General features: G+C 36.5%; 1 protein-coding gene across 6 annotated transcripts in view; it reads left to right on the plus strand.

Moving 5' to 3' along the window:
• The first annotated feature begins 931 nt into the window (after positions 1-931).
• The window catches only part of TTK (TTK protein kinase), a 39,266-nt gene continuing 22,636 nt past the window's right edge, over positions 932-17,561 (plus strand). For 2 of the 6 annotated variants that reach the window (XM_020899345.2, XM_020899355.2), the window contains exons 1-11: positions 932-1,107; positions 2,256-2,396; positions 5,138-5,360; positions 5,717-5,823; positions 6,209-6,352; positions 7,473-7,587; positions 7,748-7,820; positions 7,911-8,005; positions 9,493-9,580; positions 10,641-10,761; positions 13,769-13,893. In XM_020899345.2, the coding sequence (XP_020755004.2) occupies positions 2,258-2,396; positions 5,138-5,360; positions 5,717-5,823; positions 6,209-6,352; positions 7,473-7,587; positions 7,748-7,820; positions 7,911-8,005; positions 9,493-9,580; positions 10,641-10,761; positions 13,769-13,893 (1,230 nt within the window). In that variant the 5' untranslated portion in view covers positions 932-1,107; positions 2,256-2,257. Of the gene's footprint in view, positions 1,108-1,178; positions 1,261-2,255; positions 2,397-5,137; positions 5,361-5,716; positions 5,824-6,208; positions 6,353-7,472; positions 7,588-7,747; positions 7,821-7,910; positions 8,006-9,492; positions 9,581-10,640; positions 10,762-13,768; positions 13,918-17,561 lie in introns of those variants that run through there. The other 4 variants (XM_020899301.2, XM_020899327.2, XM_020899337.2 and 1 more) reach the window with 3 other exon arrangements.

Raw genomic sequence — 17,561 nt, forward strand, 5'->3', positions numbered from 1 at the left:
AAAATACAGAGCCAGAAGGTATTAAAAAACGTACTCAGTAAGGAAGGGCTTTCAGGCTGGCCGGGTGGCTAGCCAAGAGCTGGGAACGCGAGGGTTCAAAAGACAAGCTTTGGAGTTAACAACGAACAGCTGCAGTTAAGTTTCCTACACGTACACAAAACCGACCAACTTCTCCTACCACAGAGCATATGTCATTCTGCTGGTACAACAGGCGTCTCGTTTCCAGAGACAGCATAGCCTCCTACCGCAAAGACACCTAGCAGCCAAGCCAGCCCTCGCGGAGATAACAAGGGAGGTGGCCTTTCCCGGAGGGCACTTGAGCTCTAAAGTGGCTCGGAGGGAGGAAGGGAGGCTGATAAGGCGAGTTCAAGCGTAGACTCTCGATGGGCGTGTGTGTTCTGCGCTGAATTCTGACAAAATGGGAGGACCTCGGCTTAAAGACAAGGCAAAGCGTCATTTAAGGATAGTGGAAGGTCTAAGGTTGGTGGAAACTTAAGGACAAAAAGCACTGAGACTTTTGAGCTGGAGGCAGGGCTGAAGGCATTGCAAACAACCCTCCCTTACCACATCCTCCGGCACCGAGGACCCTGAAGGGCCAATAAGTGAGGCGGCGGAGGGGGCGGAAAAAGGCCGACTCACCAGGCACCTTTAACGGCCTGATGCTGAAAGCAGCGTCGGCGCGCGCCTATCTCCCTCTCACCGGCTAACGGCCCGGGAGTGGCTCCTCCTGGGGCAAAACCCTGGCCTGGTTTTTAAACCGGAAGGTGCCAGAAAGCTGGTCCATCGGCACCTCGAACTTCCGGGGCGCGGAGCCGGTAGAATCAGAACGGAAGACCCCCGCCGCGAGGGACGGTCCGGTCGCAGAAAAAGGGGCGGTGCCGGCGAGCACCAACCAATCACAGCAGACGCTTCCACGTGGCCAGCACTGGCCAATAGGTGACCGCGTCGGTAGCGGCGGGGAAATTCAAACGTGTGTGCGGAGAGGGGCTGGAGTTCCCATCTTTTCTTCTTAGCTCCGCTTTTCCGCGGAGAGTCCTACCTTGGCGGCGAACGGAGGGGTGGAGGCGGCCGGGGTGTGTGGGCCCTTGAGCCTAGCCGCGCGGGCCGGTGAGCGGTGGGGACGAGGCGGGAGGTCCCCGAGCCTGGCAGAGGGCGTGGGGTGCGGCTCACAGGCCGGAGGGGGTGGGGCGGGCCCACTGCCCGCGCCGGTCCTCCTGTTAGTGCCGGGGGTTTATTTGTCGAGGACCCGGGAGGCGAGAGGTAGGTGTATGGACTTGGCTGGGAGAAGGGGCCTGCCAGGGCCTCTGCGGGAGACTCCTCCTCTTCTGTGGTGTTTTAGAACCGGGAGAGGAGCCGGTGGCCGTGGTTCTGACAGTTACCTTTAGAACCTGGCTTCAAGGGGTGTTACGAGGCACCCGCTTTGTCGCTCCTTTTCATTAACTATACTCGAGGTCGTGGGCGGCATTGATATCAGTGACCCTGGTTTACTGGATTGATGGGTGTGAGAATCATCACAAAGATGACATTGATGGGAAGAAAGATTGCGGACCCTTTGTGGACTAAACAAACATCAACACCGTGGAGAAGGAGCAAGTACTCAGTACTGTACAAATACCGTAGATTCTTGGTATGGGAATGATTAAGGTAGCACATCACCTTTCTGCCAGATATACAGAAGAATAAGCCTGCTGATAATCCCATTTGTGAATAAAGGGCTGTGATGTTGTATGTATTCTGCTTTGTAACCACTTGCAACGTGCAGGTTTACTGACATAAAGCAGGCGAATAAAGGAATGGTTTTTATCATTATCGAAAGGATTTTTTTATGCCAATGTGTTTCTACCAGAATCCAAGCAAATATACTTCACATTAAAAAAAAATAAAAAGACTGAATTTGCAAATGGCCCAGAGAAAATAATTCTGGAAAAAGAGTGAAAGGAAGGCATAGCAGAAAGTTTGAAAGGGGGCAGCAACTTCCCTTTTGTGCAATGCCTTTTTGAAGTTCTGGTGGAAAGGAGTGTACTGAATACTTACCTGTCGGAAACCTTGCTGGACAGATGACAAAGACATGCAATTGTTTTTGTGCACATAGCTTCACAAGTACCACCCTGATCATATCTGTCTTGAGATGTATTCATATAACTGTTTTAGTCTCCTGGGTTCTAAACGACTAGTTGCAACATTTTTTTTCCCTTTAATGCTAGTAAAAGTAGGCATTATGAATAGCTCGTTTTTTTTTTTTTTTTTTCCCTTAGAAATGGAGGCTGAGGAGTTAAGTGGCAAAGAGTTGACAATTGATTCCATAATGAACAAGGTGAGAGATATTAAAAATAAATTTAAAAATGAAGATCTTACTGACGAGCTAAGCTTGAATAAAGCCTCCACTGATACTACAGGTGAGTTGCATTGTTTTGAGTACCCTCTGAGGTAGAGGAAGGAAATGTTAACTGACGCTCGCCAATGAGAGCACATTTTATGTTTTAATCCTTTTGTGTGAAAATAGTTCCACAATTTTCCACTTTCTTAAAAAAGGAAACTTAATGCTATTACAGTGTGCTGAAAGGTGGTTTTCTTAACTTCCATTATTGGCAGCTGTCATTTCTGCTGATATGCTTGGTAGGTTCTCCTCCCCCACCCCCCATATTTTGTGCAATCTGAGAAAGCCTTACTAATCTTAATAAAACGCTAACCACACAATATATGATTTGAAGAACCTTTCTGTTACTCTCCCAGCCTTTCTTTCCTGTTCTTCTTTGCTCATTCTGTTTTAGCCGTAGCAACTTCCCTGCTGTGTCTCCTGTGTGTCGGACCAACCCCTACCCCAGTACCTTTGTTCTTACTCTCTGCCCACTCATACCTTCTTCAGGTTTTTGCTCAAATGTCTTTTCAGCAGGGCCCTCTCTAACCCATTTATTTAATTAAACTTTTTATTTTGAATTGAGGTATAGCTGATTAACAATGTTGTGATAGTTTCAGGTGGACCGCAAACAGGCTTAGCCACACATATACATGCATCCATTCTCTCCCAAACTCCCCTCCCATCCAGGCTGCAGATTGAGCAAAGAATTCCCTATGCTTTACGGTAGGTCCTAACCTACCTATTTAAAATAGCAACCTGCTGTATTATTTTTCTCCACGGCAGTAATCACCTCATATCTCCTTTGTTGTTGTTTGGTCACCAAGTCACGTTCAATTCTTCACTACCCTGTGGACTGCAGCACGCCAGGCTTGCCTGTCCCTCACCATCTCCTAGAGTTTGCCCAAGTTCTTGTCATTTCTCCTTTACTCATGTGTTTGTTGTCTGTCTACTCCACTAGGATGTGAGTTCCATGAGGGCATGGTTTTTATCTGTGGTGCTCTATCTACAGAACTAAGAATAGTTCCTGGCAACTAGTGGGTACTTAAATATTTTTTGAATGATGAATGAATGAAAATACCCAGAGATTAATGTTCTAGTTTTATGAAAAGTATTAGCTCAGAAGCTGAACTCTTTATTTTAGGTTGTTGAAAAAGTTGCCTTTAGGTAAGTTTTATCTATACTAACCATTAAATGGATGAGGGATTGGAAAGCAAAGAGAGAACTGATCCATATAAATAGTCATGATGGCAGGTCATATTCCTTGAAACAACTTAGAAACATCATTTTGGTGTTAAGCAAATTTTTTAATGGTGATAGAATAAACACATACTTTATTTTGTATATTTAAGTAGCACCAGTGAAGGTTATGGCTTCCCTGGTGATTCAGTGGTAAAGAATCCACCTGCCAATGCAGGAGTCGTCAGTTCGATTCCTGGGTCAGAAAGATCCTCTAGAGAAGCAAATGGCAACCCACTCCAGTATTCTTGCCTGGAAATCCCATGGATAGAGGAGCCAGGTGGACTACAGTCCATGGGGATCACTAAAGAGTCGGACATGACTTAACAATAAAGCTTATTTACAACAGGGTAGATGAGTCCTTATTTAAAATCCTTAGCTTGCTCAAAATCCTTGTGAATATCTAACATGTTGATGAGTGGGATGTAAGACATTATAATACTGAGTAAGGTTAAACCTGGTTTCTAGATGAGAACAATTTACCTATTTACCATGCTACATTGTAATACATGTTTAGCTCAAATGACTACTGACATAATAGAGACAGGAAGCTTTGAACAGAGAAAGAGAGCACAGTGCATGAGAAATACATCTGCCTTTTTTTAGACTTTTTTGGAAAACTTGAAGACAAATTTGTTAGGGAAGTGATGGGAAATGAAACTGGAAAGTGAAGTTAAGATCAGAACAGATTATGGGTAAAAACAAAGTTCTGAATCTGTTATGTTTTAGTAAAAAGCAAAGCAGTAATTTTGTTTGTAAAAGCAAATATTTAGCCCTCGTTGAAGGTAAGTGAAATTAATAGAAGGGATGATAGTTTCTCTTAAAAAACTAAATTTAATAATGTTTAGTAATGACTAAAGTAACCTGAACAGGACACTGACATTAAATCATGTGTTGTGTTTTAAAATCTATTAACACCAAAGAAAATTAAAAATAAATTACAGTGTGAAAATTATGGAGAAATGTGGGTAACTTGGAGGGAGAAGAAAATTACCATATGAGTTGCTTATCTTTTATAAACTGGTTTTGTTTGATTGATTGAAAAGTAAATTGAGGAATATGGAGATAATATTGGATGGATAAAGTTGTAAAGAAGGTTATGTTAGGACTAGGACCATACGTTTCTAAATTTTTAATAAGTCATTGATGAAGAATTTTCCAGGAAAGTTGGTACTGGTAGTGGTGGGAGAGGCTTAGATTTTCTTTGACTTGTTAGGATACTAAAATAAAATTATGCTGCTATAGGATACAGTTTTCTTAGATTGCATATGGTATTTTAAAGCTACTTATAAACATTTCCAAATTCTCTTTTCTTCAAAATATGCAGCTTTTTACAGTAAAATATATCCTCTTAAAAGATATATATGCAGTAAATAAATTGTTTATATTTACATGAATTGGTAAAGTTTTAAAAGACATTTTAAGGAGTTTGTGTGCATTTGTAGTGAGAGTATAAATGATTACCTATAATTTGAAAGAAAAGTGTAATTTGGTATTTGTTTTATGACTTTCTTTTTTTGCTATATTTTTCCCCTTATTCAGATAACTCAGGAACTGTTAACCAAATTATGATGATGGCAAACAACCCAGAGGACTGGTTGAATTTGTTGCTCAAACTGGAGAAAAACAGTGTCCCTTTAAATGATGCCCTTTTAAATAAATTGATTGGTCGTTACAACCAAGCAATTGAAGCACTTCCTCCAGATAAATATGGCCAAAATGAGAGTTTTGCTAGGATTCAAGTGAGATTTGCTGAACTAAAAGCGTAAGTATTAGTATTTTAATTTTATTTAGCTAACTACATTACATAACACATAACTACATCACCAAAAGGTAAAATGAAAACATGTCAGAACTACTTGTAAGAAGTTTAATATTTTTTTTTACCAAGTCTTTTTGTTTATAATTAACAAGTGCATTTGTAAACTTTCTTTACAATGTACATATTTCCACAAAAATTACATACTCTAGACTCCACCTAAAAAAATTTTTAAATTAACTTATTTAATTTTACAGACAGAGAATAGTATTTTGTGTCTTCTGGAAAATAGAATGAGGAGTTTATCAAACAGGCAACTGTGTTCTTTTTCTTAAAACTTGACTCTGAAATCTTTATTTCAGTATTCAAGAGCCAGATGATGCACATGACTACTTCCAAATGGCCAGAGCAAACTGCAAGAAATTTGCTTTTGTGCATATATCTTTTGCACAGTTTGAACTATCACAAGGTAATCTGAAAATGTCAAGTCCAAATTTTAAGTAAAAGATAACTTCCTATTGTAACTTAAATCATGTGTGTGAAATAGAAATAATGAGGCAAAAGCCATGAAAGTTGATCAGATGAAAATTCAGGGAAGGATGCTACCTGAGTGTAAGTGTACGAAATATTTGTTATACCAGCCCTTTCACTTGCATATTACACAAGTTAAACTGTTTGATATTAATTGTTATCATAAGTGAGAAATTGCCTATTTGCTTATAAATAAAATGTGTGAGCTTGGAATAAACATTTTTGCCTGAGACTTTAAAACTTTTTTCCTAGGTTCTAAAGAATATGCATCTGGGGAGTAAAGGTTGCTGCATTAAAATGACTGTTATTTTTTACTATGTTAGGTAATTTCAAAAAAAGTAAGCAACTTCTTCATAAAGCTGTGGAATGCGGAGCAGTGCCACTCGAAATGTTGGAAATTGCCATTCGGAATTTAAACCTTCAGAAAAAGCAGCTGCTTTCAGAGGAGGAAAGGAAGAGCTTATCTGGTAAATATGTTTGTGTGTGCTAATACTTTTCTGTGATGTTTAGTCCTGCAAAAAAAGGGATTCAGGGTAATATTTTATAGAAAAATATTGTTTATTTAGAATGATCAAAATCTAAGATTAAGTTTTAGACGCAAAGGCAGTGAAACTTGGAAAAGTAGCAAAATCATTACTCTCTTCTTGGCATTTTTTTTTTCCTAGTCAAACTCTAATTAGTAACACATTAAACCAACTCAGTAAAAACATTAAGGTCCTGGGACTCCCCTGGTGGTCTGGAGATTGAGACTTTTGCCTCCACTGCAGGGATACAGGTTCAATCCCTGGTAGGGGAACTAGGATCCCATATGCCACAAAGTTTACAGCCAAAAAATAAATAAATAAAAATAAAATTGACATCTACAAAGAAAAAATTACACTTTAAAATAAAACAATACGGTCTTAATGTATAGCATAGGGAACTATATTCAATATCTGCAATAAACTGTAATAGAAAAGAACATGAAAAGGTATATACATACATATGTGTGTGTGTGTGTATGTATAATTGAATTACTTTGCTGTGCACCAGAAACTGATACAACATTGTAAATCAACTGTATTTCAATTAAAAAAACAAACAGGGACTCCCCTGGTCGTCCAGTGATTAAAAATCTGCCCTGCACTGCAGGGGACCCAGGTTCCATCCCTGGTTAGGGAGTTAAGATCCCACATACTGTGGGGCAATTAAGCCTGCAAGCAACAAGTACTCAGCCCTGTACTCTGGAGCCCTCGCACCGCAAGGGAAGATCCTGCATGATGCAGTGAGGATCCCGCGTGCCATAACGAAGACCCAAGGCAGCCAAATAAATAACAAACCAAGCAAACTTGAGCTAGGCAAGTGAATCACTTTTTGCTATTAGAAATAAGGAACGTGCCTTTACTCTGGGTAAACGGTTCTGTAATTATGAAACAATTATGAAGTATAGTTGGAGAATTAGCATAACAACATCTTCATATCTGAATGTCTTATTTAGGGACAAATATTTACTATGAATTGACTTTTTAAGTATTATTTATGAGTTTTTTTTGTGTGTGTATTCCTTATGTCTTTACAAATTTAATTATAGTTTCAAAATGTTTACAGCATCTACAGTATCAAGTGCACAAGAACCATTTCCCAATACACTTGGACATTTACAGAATAGGAACATTAGTTGTGATTCTAAAGGACAGACTACTAAAGCCCGGTTCTTATATGGGTAAGGAAACCAAATTCATTTTTTAAATATTCATCATACATTTATATTATTTATACATCTGCATATATGTTTTCATATTATAGTAGTGTTTAGCAGTTGATGAAAATGCTTGTATAAACATTATCCTTTTAAAAATCGGTTTTTCTTTCTTTCTCTTTAGAGAGAACATCCCCCCTCAAGATGCAGAGATAGGCTATCGAAATCCCTTGAAACAAACAAACAAGGCTAAACGGGTAAGTTATTTTTTACTTTGATTAAAGCAGTAGTGGTGACGTCTATGCTTATTTCCTAGTTAGTTACTTAATCTTCCAAAACATTTTTAGTCATGCCCATTTGGAAGAGTCCCAGTTAACCTTCTAAGTAGCCCGGATTCCCATGAGAAGACGGATGTTTCAGTTGCACCACATTTTACTAAAAGGTATGTTTGAGTTTTAACTTTTGTTTTCAAAGCTTGAAGACTAATGGCAAAATGATCATAAAGTCTCTTACTACATAAAAGTAGTTATAAGTACATTTTTATTTAGAATGAGGAACGAATAGGAAATATGACTTTATTTTGCTTTTTCTCTCATTAAAAATATTCATTAAAGCAACTGTTAAAAAGTTAGGAAACATAGAAGAAAAAGTATTAAGTTAATATGAAGCTTACAGGACTATGCACAGACTGAAGTGAAGTCGCTTAGTTGTATCCGACTCTTTGCGACTACGTGGACCCACCAGGCTCCTCCGTCCATGGGATTCTCCGGGCAAGAATACTGGAGTGGGTTGCCATTTCCTTCTCCAATGCACAGACTAGCCCAGTAGTAAAAACTCATGACGATTGAATCGCTTATGGTAGCCTCTCTGGTAAGACACTCTAGTGTGTGTGTAAGTGTCCATTGCGGGTGGGAAGTCTGAAAACAATTTTCTTTGAGGCTAGTTCAAGGAAAAAGCAGCTATTAGTAGGAAAAATGATTTAACTCACTCATTTGCTTCTGAACCTAGGGCTTCAAGAAGTGGGGCAGGGTAGGTAGAGATGAAATATTGTCCACCACATCTGAAGTGTTCTCCTTCCTTCAGTTTGAAAAATGAGAATCTCGTAATCCAGTTTAGCTAAGGGTCTTCGTTTTTCTGGTGAATTTTAGCTCTAACCACTGTTAATAACATTATTTCTAATGGAAACGACTCCTGGATTCCACAGAATCATTTTGCCAGTAAACTTTAGAGATAAAATGTTTTTAGCTGGTGTCTTCTCTACTTAAATGCTTATTATACTTAAGGTTTGACTGAATATTGATTTTAAAGAGCATTTTGGATGTCAAGGTTAGCTCTAAAAGTCATAATGAGGTGACTATTTTCTGGTTATCTTCATTTCAACTACTAGCTCAAGAATAGAGGAGACTTTCTCCACTCCAAAAAAATAGGAACAAAAACAGACCAGCCATTTTCTTGGTGCTTGTACTGATACACTGTGAGCTAGGCACTGTGGAGGCCTATGGGAGGGTCTACACCCTAGTTCTTACCCTTAGAGCTATTTACAACCCAAAATGTAGTTTAATCTACACACTGCTGTTTCCTTATACTTTCCCACATTCATGCCTTGACTCCAGCTGTTACTTATTATGAAACAGGGGAGGCAGTCACCTGCTTACTACTCATCTCTGTTACTTTTGTCACTGCCCAGCACCTAATTTAGTCACATTTGTATTGGAATCTTGTTATTGTTAAAAACACCTTTTCAAGTGATTTTTCCAGTTAACAGATGTACATATTTAAAAACCTAACTTTAAAATGAAAAAGATAAAATGACTTTGCTAATTCTAAAAAAATAATAATAATAATAAAATAAAATGAAAAAGATAATACCCTGAATACCCTGAAATGATTGATTTCAAATTAAACAATTCTTTTGTTTCATGGTAACAGACATATCTCTGGGTCAGAGTGCCGAGATACAGTCACGCCTGGATCTAAATCAAGTGGAAATGATTCCAGCGAATTGAGACATTTAAAGGTTTTTCCATTTTTAAATCTTTATCTGAAGCAAGGGTTCCTGACCCAGGGTTCATGGAGCTTTTTCTGGGGAAGGGATCCATGGTTTATGTATCTCCCAGTGTTCCTGAAACCCCAGGAGTGGTCGGGCCGCTAATGGGAAGTGACACAGAAGTCCTAAACTGTATCTCTTCAGTGGAAGTGGGAAGGCAAGGAACGACCATCTACTGTTGAAGTAGTGTTTATTATATAGTGTTTAAGCAGGTTAGTTGGCCTGGGTTTGGGAATAATGGGGCAAGCATTGTCCCCCAGCTTTTGTTTCTTGGTGTGTTGAATCATATGACCTGACAGCAAATTAGACAAAAATGAGAGGGTGTCTTTGTGGTGCGGCAGAGGTGAGGGCTTAGATAATCAATCCTGACGTCCTGATATGGCAGACATGTGAACTTCTAAGACAGGAAGTAGCTTTAGTCCCTGGTGCATTGATTTTTAGGGGTTATACTGTTCTTACTGAAGTTGAGTTAGACCCTTGGCATCATAATGTGGGTCATTTCAGTTTTACATTCTTTGTGATTCCTCTCTTTCTTTCATGATGTATCCTTTTAAATAATGAGTTTATCTAATTTACAGCTATCTTAGGGAATAGCACATAGCTGTGTCAGGAGTTTATTTTTGGGATTTAGAATAAGTTCTGTCTTAGACTTCTACAAATCTTAATTTTGACCAATGCTGTTATTTTTGGTGATAAAATAACATAGTAACAAAATAGTGAAGCATGTTTTATGTTGAATTTAAGCTTTCTAACCTCTCTTTTTAAGTGAATATGTCTTATCATTTGATAACATGTCTACTGAAAACAAATTGGCCAAATCTATCATTATGGCCATTCCCATTGCTCTAGTCAATAATTCAAGAAGTTATTTTTGCTGGAATTTCGTGAGTCTACATATAATTATGATAATTTTCCTAGCAATCTTTTCATATAGATGAGACTGTAGTATATTGAACACTAAAATTAGTACTACTTCTGTTTTTAAGACTTTGTCTTATATCAAATCGAAATAAAATCTTACTTTATGTAGTCTGTTCAAAATATTCATTCCAAGGAACCTGTGATGTCAGATGAGAAGAGTTCTGAACTTATTACTGATTCAGTAACCCTGAAGAATAAAAGTGAATCAAGTTTTCTAACAAAATTAGAAGGTAAGAGTGACAAAATAGACTATCTCTTTAATTAAGAGAACCACTTTGTTACTTATGAAAGTTGACCAGCCCCCTAACAATTGCCATGGAAGTGTAGGTCTCTTTATCTTGTGTTTCAGTTAAATTGTATACAGTATATGAAAAGTATTAAATTCTATAGCAGAGGGTTCACCTTAAAGGTGTGTAAGAGGAAAATAGAGGGAAAATTCAATGGCATTGAGTCAATTTTCTCAGTTGGCTTGAGAAATATTTGGGAAAGCACATGAAAGTGTATTTATATGACAATTCTGTTTCCCCTTTTGTCAGACATTTGCTTTTCCGTTATATGTGTACTATGGTGAATATTCTAAGACCATATAAATGAATGAGACAGGTTTTAGCCCTGAAAGTCCCATGTCTCAGGAAACCCTGAAAACTGGGATGCCATTGTTTTGATTGGGACCATCAGCGTTCCTTGATACCCACAGGGAATTGTTTCCAGGATCCCCCATGGAGTCTCAGATCATAGAAAGCTCAAGTCCTTTATATAAAATGATGTAGTATAGTCAGTTCTGTAGAACCTGTGGATATAAATGGCCAGCTATAGATTCCTTTTCCTGATATTTGGGGGAAATGATTTTATTTTATATTTTCATGGCATCTATTACAAACTGATATGATTGAAAAAGCATCTTTACCAAAAATGCTTGTTTATAGTACTGATCTGGCAGCTAATTTAATGCTAAGTGAATACTTACTGAGTGCCCACACTATGTTAATGGTATTTTATTATGTAGTAAAATTTGCAGTCAGAAAACTACCCAAAGCATAAGAATACAGCCCAATGAAATATAATTTTTTTCACATGCATTTCTGTCAGGTATATTCAGGGTGGGGTGGTCAGGTGCACAGGATGTGTATACAATCAGCTCATCGATAGTACCAAGCAGTTTTCCAAAGTGTTGTGTTTGACCAGCACTTATATTAACTCTTACTCCATATTCTTCCCAATCGTTTTATTGTTAGTTTTCAATGTTACACATTCTGATTCTGCTAAGTAATAGTTCATTGTGGTTTTAATTTGCATTTTCCTGTTGTCTAATGATGTTGAATGCCTCTTTGTGTTTATTGGCCATTTGGGTGTCTTCTCAAGTGCTCGTTCAAGTATCCTCAACTTTTCTATTGATTGTCCTTTTTTTTCTCAATGATTTTTTGGTCTAGATACAGTTCCTTTGTTGGGTACATGTGTTACAAGTAACTTCTCCCATTATGTGGCGGAGATTTGATTAAATTTTAAATTATCATGCATTTTAATTTATCAGTCTTTTCCTTTGTGGTGGGTATTTTCTGTGTCTTTAAACAAATCTTCCTACTCCAAGATCATAAAGATATTTCCATATGTTTTGGAAGGTATCATTTTACCTTTCACATTTAGACTTATATTCTACTTGAATTTAATATTTATGTATGGTTAAGATGAAGTGTCAGGATTCATTTTTTTCTTCATGTAGATATCTAGTAGACTCCAGCAGCATTTATTGAAAAGATGCTTTTTTCCCCTCAGTGAATTGTTATAAATTAGATGAGTCTGTTTGTGATGTCTGGTTTTTGGATACTTCTCTGTTCCATAGTCCGTGCTAATTCTGTCTTAATTACTGAAGTCAGTCTTCATACCTGTCAGTGTAAATCTTCCAACTTGCTTCTCTGTTAGAGACTATTTTAGTTTTTCTAAGCCTTTTGAATTTCCATATAAATGTTAGAATCCGTAAGTTTCCTTTTTCTGTTTTTTTTTTTTTAATGGTATTTTGTTTGAGTTCTAGTGGGACAAGTTGACATCTTAACAAATAAATTTTCTAGTCCACTAACCTGGCATACCCCTTCATTCATATAAGTAGTCTTTAAAACATTATTGAAAAAATTGTTTTCTGTGTAGAGATTTTGCATTTCTTTTGCTAGAGATATACCTAAATATTTGATATTTTTGATAATACAATGATGGGATCTTTAAAACAAAATTTATCCTTTGCTTCTTTGTTGCTAGTATATAAAACTACATATGATTTTTAACTATTGTTCTCATTTATAGAGATTGCTAAAATCACTGTTTACATCTAATATTTGCCTATGAATTCTTTCATGTTGTTTGAAAATAATATAACTTTTTTTTTCTTCCATTCCTTTTACTTTAATTTCTTTGCTGTGTTGCACTTATAACCTCTAGAATAATGGTGAATAGAAAGAATGATAGGTGGCATTTTTGTTCATTCCTTAGCGAGACACTTTCACTGTTTTACCCTTGTTGGCTTAGAGTCTTAAAGCTGGTTTTTATCATATATCAAAACAGATTGAGGTTAACAGTCTTTTTGTGACTGGGTGTTAAATTTTATGAGATACCTTTTCTGTGTTTATTGAGTCGGTCACGTACTTTTTTTATTATTATGCCAAATTAACTTTCAGTGTTAGGCAAACTTTACATTTAGAAATAAATACAGCTTGGTCATAATTTATTGTACCTTTTGTATATCACTTTCAAATATTTTGTTTAGAATTTTTGCATTTGTCATGATAGGGATGGAATAGTGACACTTATAAAATAGTCAATATTGTTGAATTTCTTTTGTTCAGAGACCCTTAAGATAGTAAATTGCAGGCTAGCTTAAGGTAAAACTTTTGTTAAAAAAACTAGGTCTATGAAAAGTGGTGAACTGACTTTTATTAAGGAGACTTTATGATATATGTTTTTGGACGTTTGCGTATTTCTTTCTTTGTTTTCTGGTAAAAAGCAGAAGTATTTAAACTGAGAATAGTCTCTGATAAAGCTCTAGATAACAACCTAGGAAAATGGCTGTTGCAGCTTTGTAAAATTGACTTGCTAAAAGCAAATTGTCGGTAGCTGGTTAAAGCTTTTAATTTCTGTTTTTAAGAGCAAAATGCTAATACAGTTTGTAACATGTTCTGTTGTTTAGGTTTAATTTTGTTATTATCCAATATTCTTGCCCATTAATGACAACAATAAATGCAATTGCAGAAACTAAAGAACATCAAGAACTAAAGGTTCTAGAAAGTGATCTGAAACAATGGCAATCAAAGAGAAAGTCTGAATGTGCAAACCAGAATCCTGCTGTATCTTCCAGTCAGTGGCAGATTCCAGAGGTAATCCCTAAAGTTGATACAGAGGTAACTTTCTTTTCCACATCAAGTTTTTCATAATGTGATGATCATGCTAAATGTGTTCTTCTTGTATTAATTTCTTTAGTGGAGTAGTTTTCTTTTTGCTCAAAAGTGTGTGTGTGTGTGTGTGTGTGTTTTAAATTCACAAAAGAATGATCTAAACAATCATAGGTTTAGTTTAGTAACAGTATATATCAAGCTGAATTCTTTTCTGCTTTCAGTAGTATTTCTAGATTGCTGGTAGACTGGTGCAGAGGTCAGCAAACTATAATCTAGGAGCCAAATCTCATTCCCAGTCTGAATGTAAACAACACTTTTTGGGAACAGAGCTATGTCCATTTATTTACTTACTGTCTTTCCCTATTTTTGAACTATAAGAGCAGAACTAAGTAATTGCAACAGAAACCTCATGGATAAAATAGAAATATATAGATAATGTGAATTCATAACAAGTTGAATGATCATTCCCCATGGCTGGGGTCTATTTCAGAAGAAAGGATCTGTTAGAGAGATACATCTGAATATAGTTCTTGGTCATACTCTCCTTACAATTAATTTTCGATTGTAGTCTCACGCAGCAGTTCTCAAATATATCAGTTTTGGGATCCTCTCTTATATTCTTAATTACTGAAGCCCATAGAGAACTTTGGTTTATGTAGGCTATGTTGATCTCTATTTGCTATATTAGAAAGTAAAACCAATAATTTTTTAAAGTATTTGCTACTTTATTAAAAATATCAATAATAAGCATATTACATGTAAATAATACTTTTATGAAAAAAGTGTTTTGTTTTATTGAGGTATAATCGATATATAACATTAGTTTTAGGTGTATGACATAATGATTTGATGTTTGTATATACAGTTGACCCTTGCACGACATGGGTTTGAACTGTGTGGGTCCACTTATGTATGGATTTTTTTTTCAGTACTTATGTATTATAGTACTACATGATTTTCTGTTGGTTGACTCTGAGGATGTAGAGCAGTGGATACAGAGCTCCAGCTGTAAAATTATATGTGGATTTTTTACTTTGTGGGTAGTCAGTGCCCCTAACCTCTGAGCTGTTCAAGAATCAACTCTATTGCTAAATGATCACCACATTAAGTCTAGTTAGCATTCATCACCATACCTAATTACACATTTTTTCTTCTGATGAGAATTTTTAAGATCTACTCACTTAGCATCTTACAAATGTGCAATATAGTATTATTAATTATAGTCACCACATTGTGCATTACGTCCCAATGATTGATTTATTTTGTAACTGGAAGCTTGTACCTTTGATCCTCTTCACCCATCTCCACTCCTGCCGCCCACACCCCTTGGCAAGCCCCAAACTATCCGTGAGCTTGGGCTTTTGCTTTTTTTCCCCTCTAGATTTTACATATAAGTGATACAATGCAGTAGTTGTCTTTCTCTGGCTATTTCACTTAGTATGATGTCCTCAAGATCCATCTGTGTTGTCACAAATGGCAAGATTTCATACCTTTTATGGCTGAATAATAGTCCATTGTATATATGTACCACATTTTCTTTATCCTTTCAGCCATCAGTGAATATTTAGATTGTTTCTATTTCTTGGCTATCATAAATACTGCTGCTATGAACATGAGAGTACAGGCATCTTTTCAAGTTAGTGTTTTCCTTTTCTTTGGATAAATACCTAGAAGTAGAATTGCTAGGTCATATGGCAGTTCTGTTTTTAATTTTTTGAGGATCTTCCATACTGTTTTCCACAGTGGCTGCACTAATATACATTTTCACCAACGCTGCACAAGACTTTCATTTTCTCCACATCCTTGGCAACCCTTGTTATTTCTTATGTTTATGATAATAGGCATTCTGACGGGTATGAGGTGATCCATCATTGTGGTTTTGATTTACATTTCCCTGATGATTGGTGATGTTGAACTTCTTTTCATATCCATTGGATATTTATTTATATGTCATCTATGGAGAAATATCTAATCAGGTCTTTTGTCCATGGTTGGTTATTTGATTTTTGGTATTGAGTTGTCAAAGTTCCTTGTGTATTTTGGAGATTAATCTCTTAATGGATATGTGGTTTACAAATATTTTCTCCCATTTCATAGATTGCCTTTTTTATTTCGTTGATGGTTTCCTTTTGCTGTGCAGCTTTCTAGTTTGATGTAGTCCTATTTGTTTATCTTTGCTTTTGTCTTTACATTTGGTGTCTGATCCAAAAATTCATTGCCAAGACCCATGTTAAGGAGCTTACCACCTGAGTTTTCTTCTAGAAGGTTTATGTTTTAAGGTCTTACATTCAAGTCTTTAATTTATTTTGAGTTAATTGTTGTGTATAGTGTGAGAAAGTAGTCCAGTTTCATTGTTTTCTGAGCGGCTGTCCAGTTTTCTGAAGACCATTGATCTGTGTCTGTTTCTTGCAAATGTCATATTGTCTTGAATACTGTAGCTTTGTAATATGGTTTGAAATTAGGGAGTGTGGTGCCTCCAGCTTTGTTCTTTCTCAAGATTGCTTTGGGTATTCCAAACTTTTGTGATTCTATACAAATTTTAAGATTGTTCTATTTCTGTGAAAAATGCCATAGGAATTTTGATAGGGATTGCATTATATCTATAGATTGCTTTGGGTAATATGGTCATTTTAACAATATTCTTCCAATCAGTGAGCACAAAATATCTTTCCATTTACTTGTGTCTTCTTCAGTTTAAGAAGAAGACATCAGTGTCTTACAGTTTTCAGTATACTAGTGTTTCACTTACTTGGTTAAATTTGTTCCTAGGTACTTTATTATTTTTGATGGGATTGTTTTCTTAATTTCCCTTTCTGATAGTTTGTTATCAATGTATAGAAATGTAACAGATTTTTGTATATTGATTTTGTTTCCTGCAACTTTACTGAATTTGTTAATTTTTTCTAACAGGTTTTGTGTGTGTGTGTGTGTGATCTTTAGGGATTTCTACATATAATATGTTATCTGCAAATAGTGACAGTTTTACTCTTTCCTTTTCAATTCTGATACCTTTTATTTCAGCTTCTTGTCTACTTGCTGTGGAATTTCCAATACCATTTTAAGTAACAGTGGCAGGAGTGGGCATTCTTGTCTTGTTCCTGATTTCAGAGGAAAAGTTTTCATCTTTTCACCATTGAGTATGATGTCAGCTGTGTGCTTGTCATACGTGGCTTTGTTATGTTGAGATGTGTTTCTTCTGAAAAATAAGTACTTTTCAAAACAAACTAATTACAGTGAGGGGAGTGACATTTTGTTTTACAGTCTTTACAATTTTTTAAATGATTGGCATTAGAGGGCTAGATTTCTTGTATCTGCTTTTGCATCCAGTCTGTTTCACTAATCACATGCCTTGAGAAAACTTTAGTTTATATTCATGAAAGAATGAAAGTGAAAAAGGCAAATAATGTCTTAGTATGATTATGAAAATAGTTTTAACCTCTCAGACTCCCTGCAAGTATCTTGGGGAAACCCCCAAACTTTCTGCTATTTCTGGGTCGCTGGTTGAGAACTGTTTATCTAAGTAATGGAGTGGGTAACAAATGTTAAATGAGAAGAATCCTGACAGGTTGAATTATGGACAATCAGCATCTCCTGTATTTTTCTTTTTAAAAGTTATAAGCTAATAGAATGGTGAAAGGACTTAAAACTAT

Source organism: Odocoileus virginianus, chromosome 19, assembly GCF_023699985.2.
Source record: "Odocoileus virginianus isolate 20LAN1187 ecotype Illinois chromosome 19, Ovbor_1.2, whole genome shotgun sequence".
Classification (NCBI taxonomy): domain Eukaryota; kingdom Metazoa; phylum Chordata; class Mammalia; order Artiodactyla; family Cervidae; genus Odocoileus; species Odocoileus virginianus.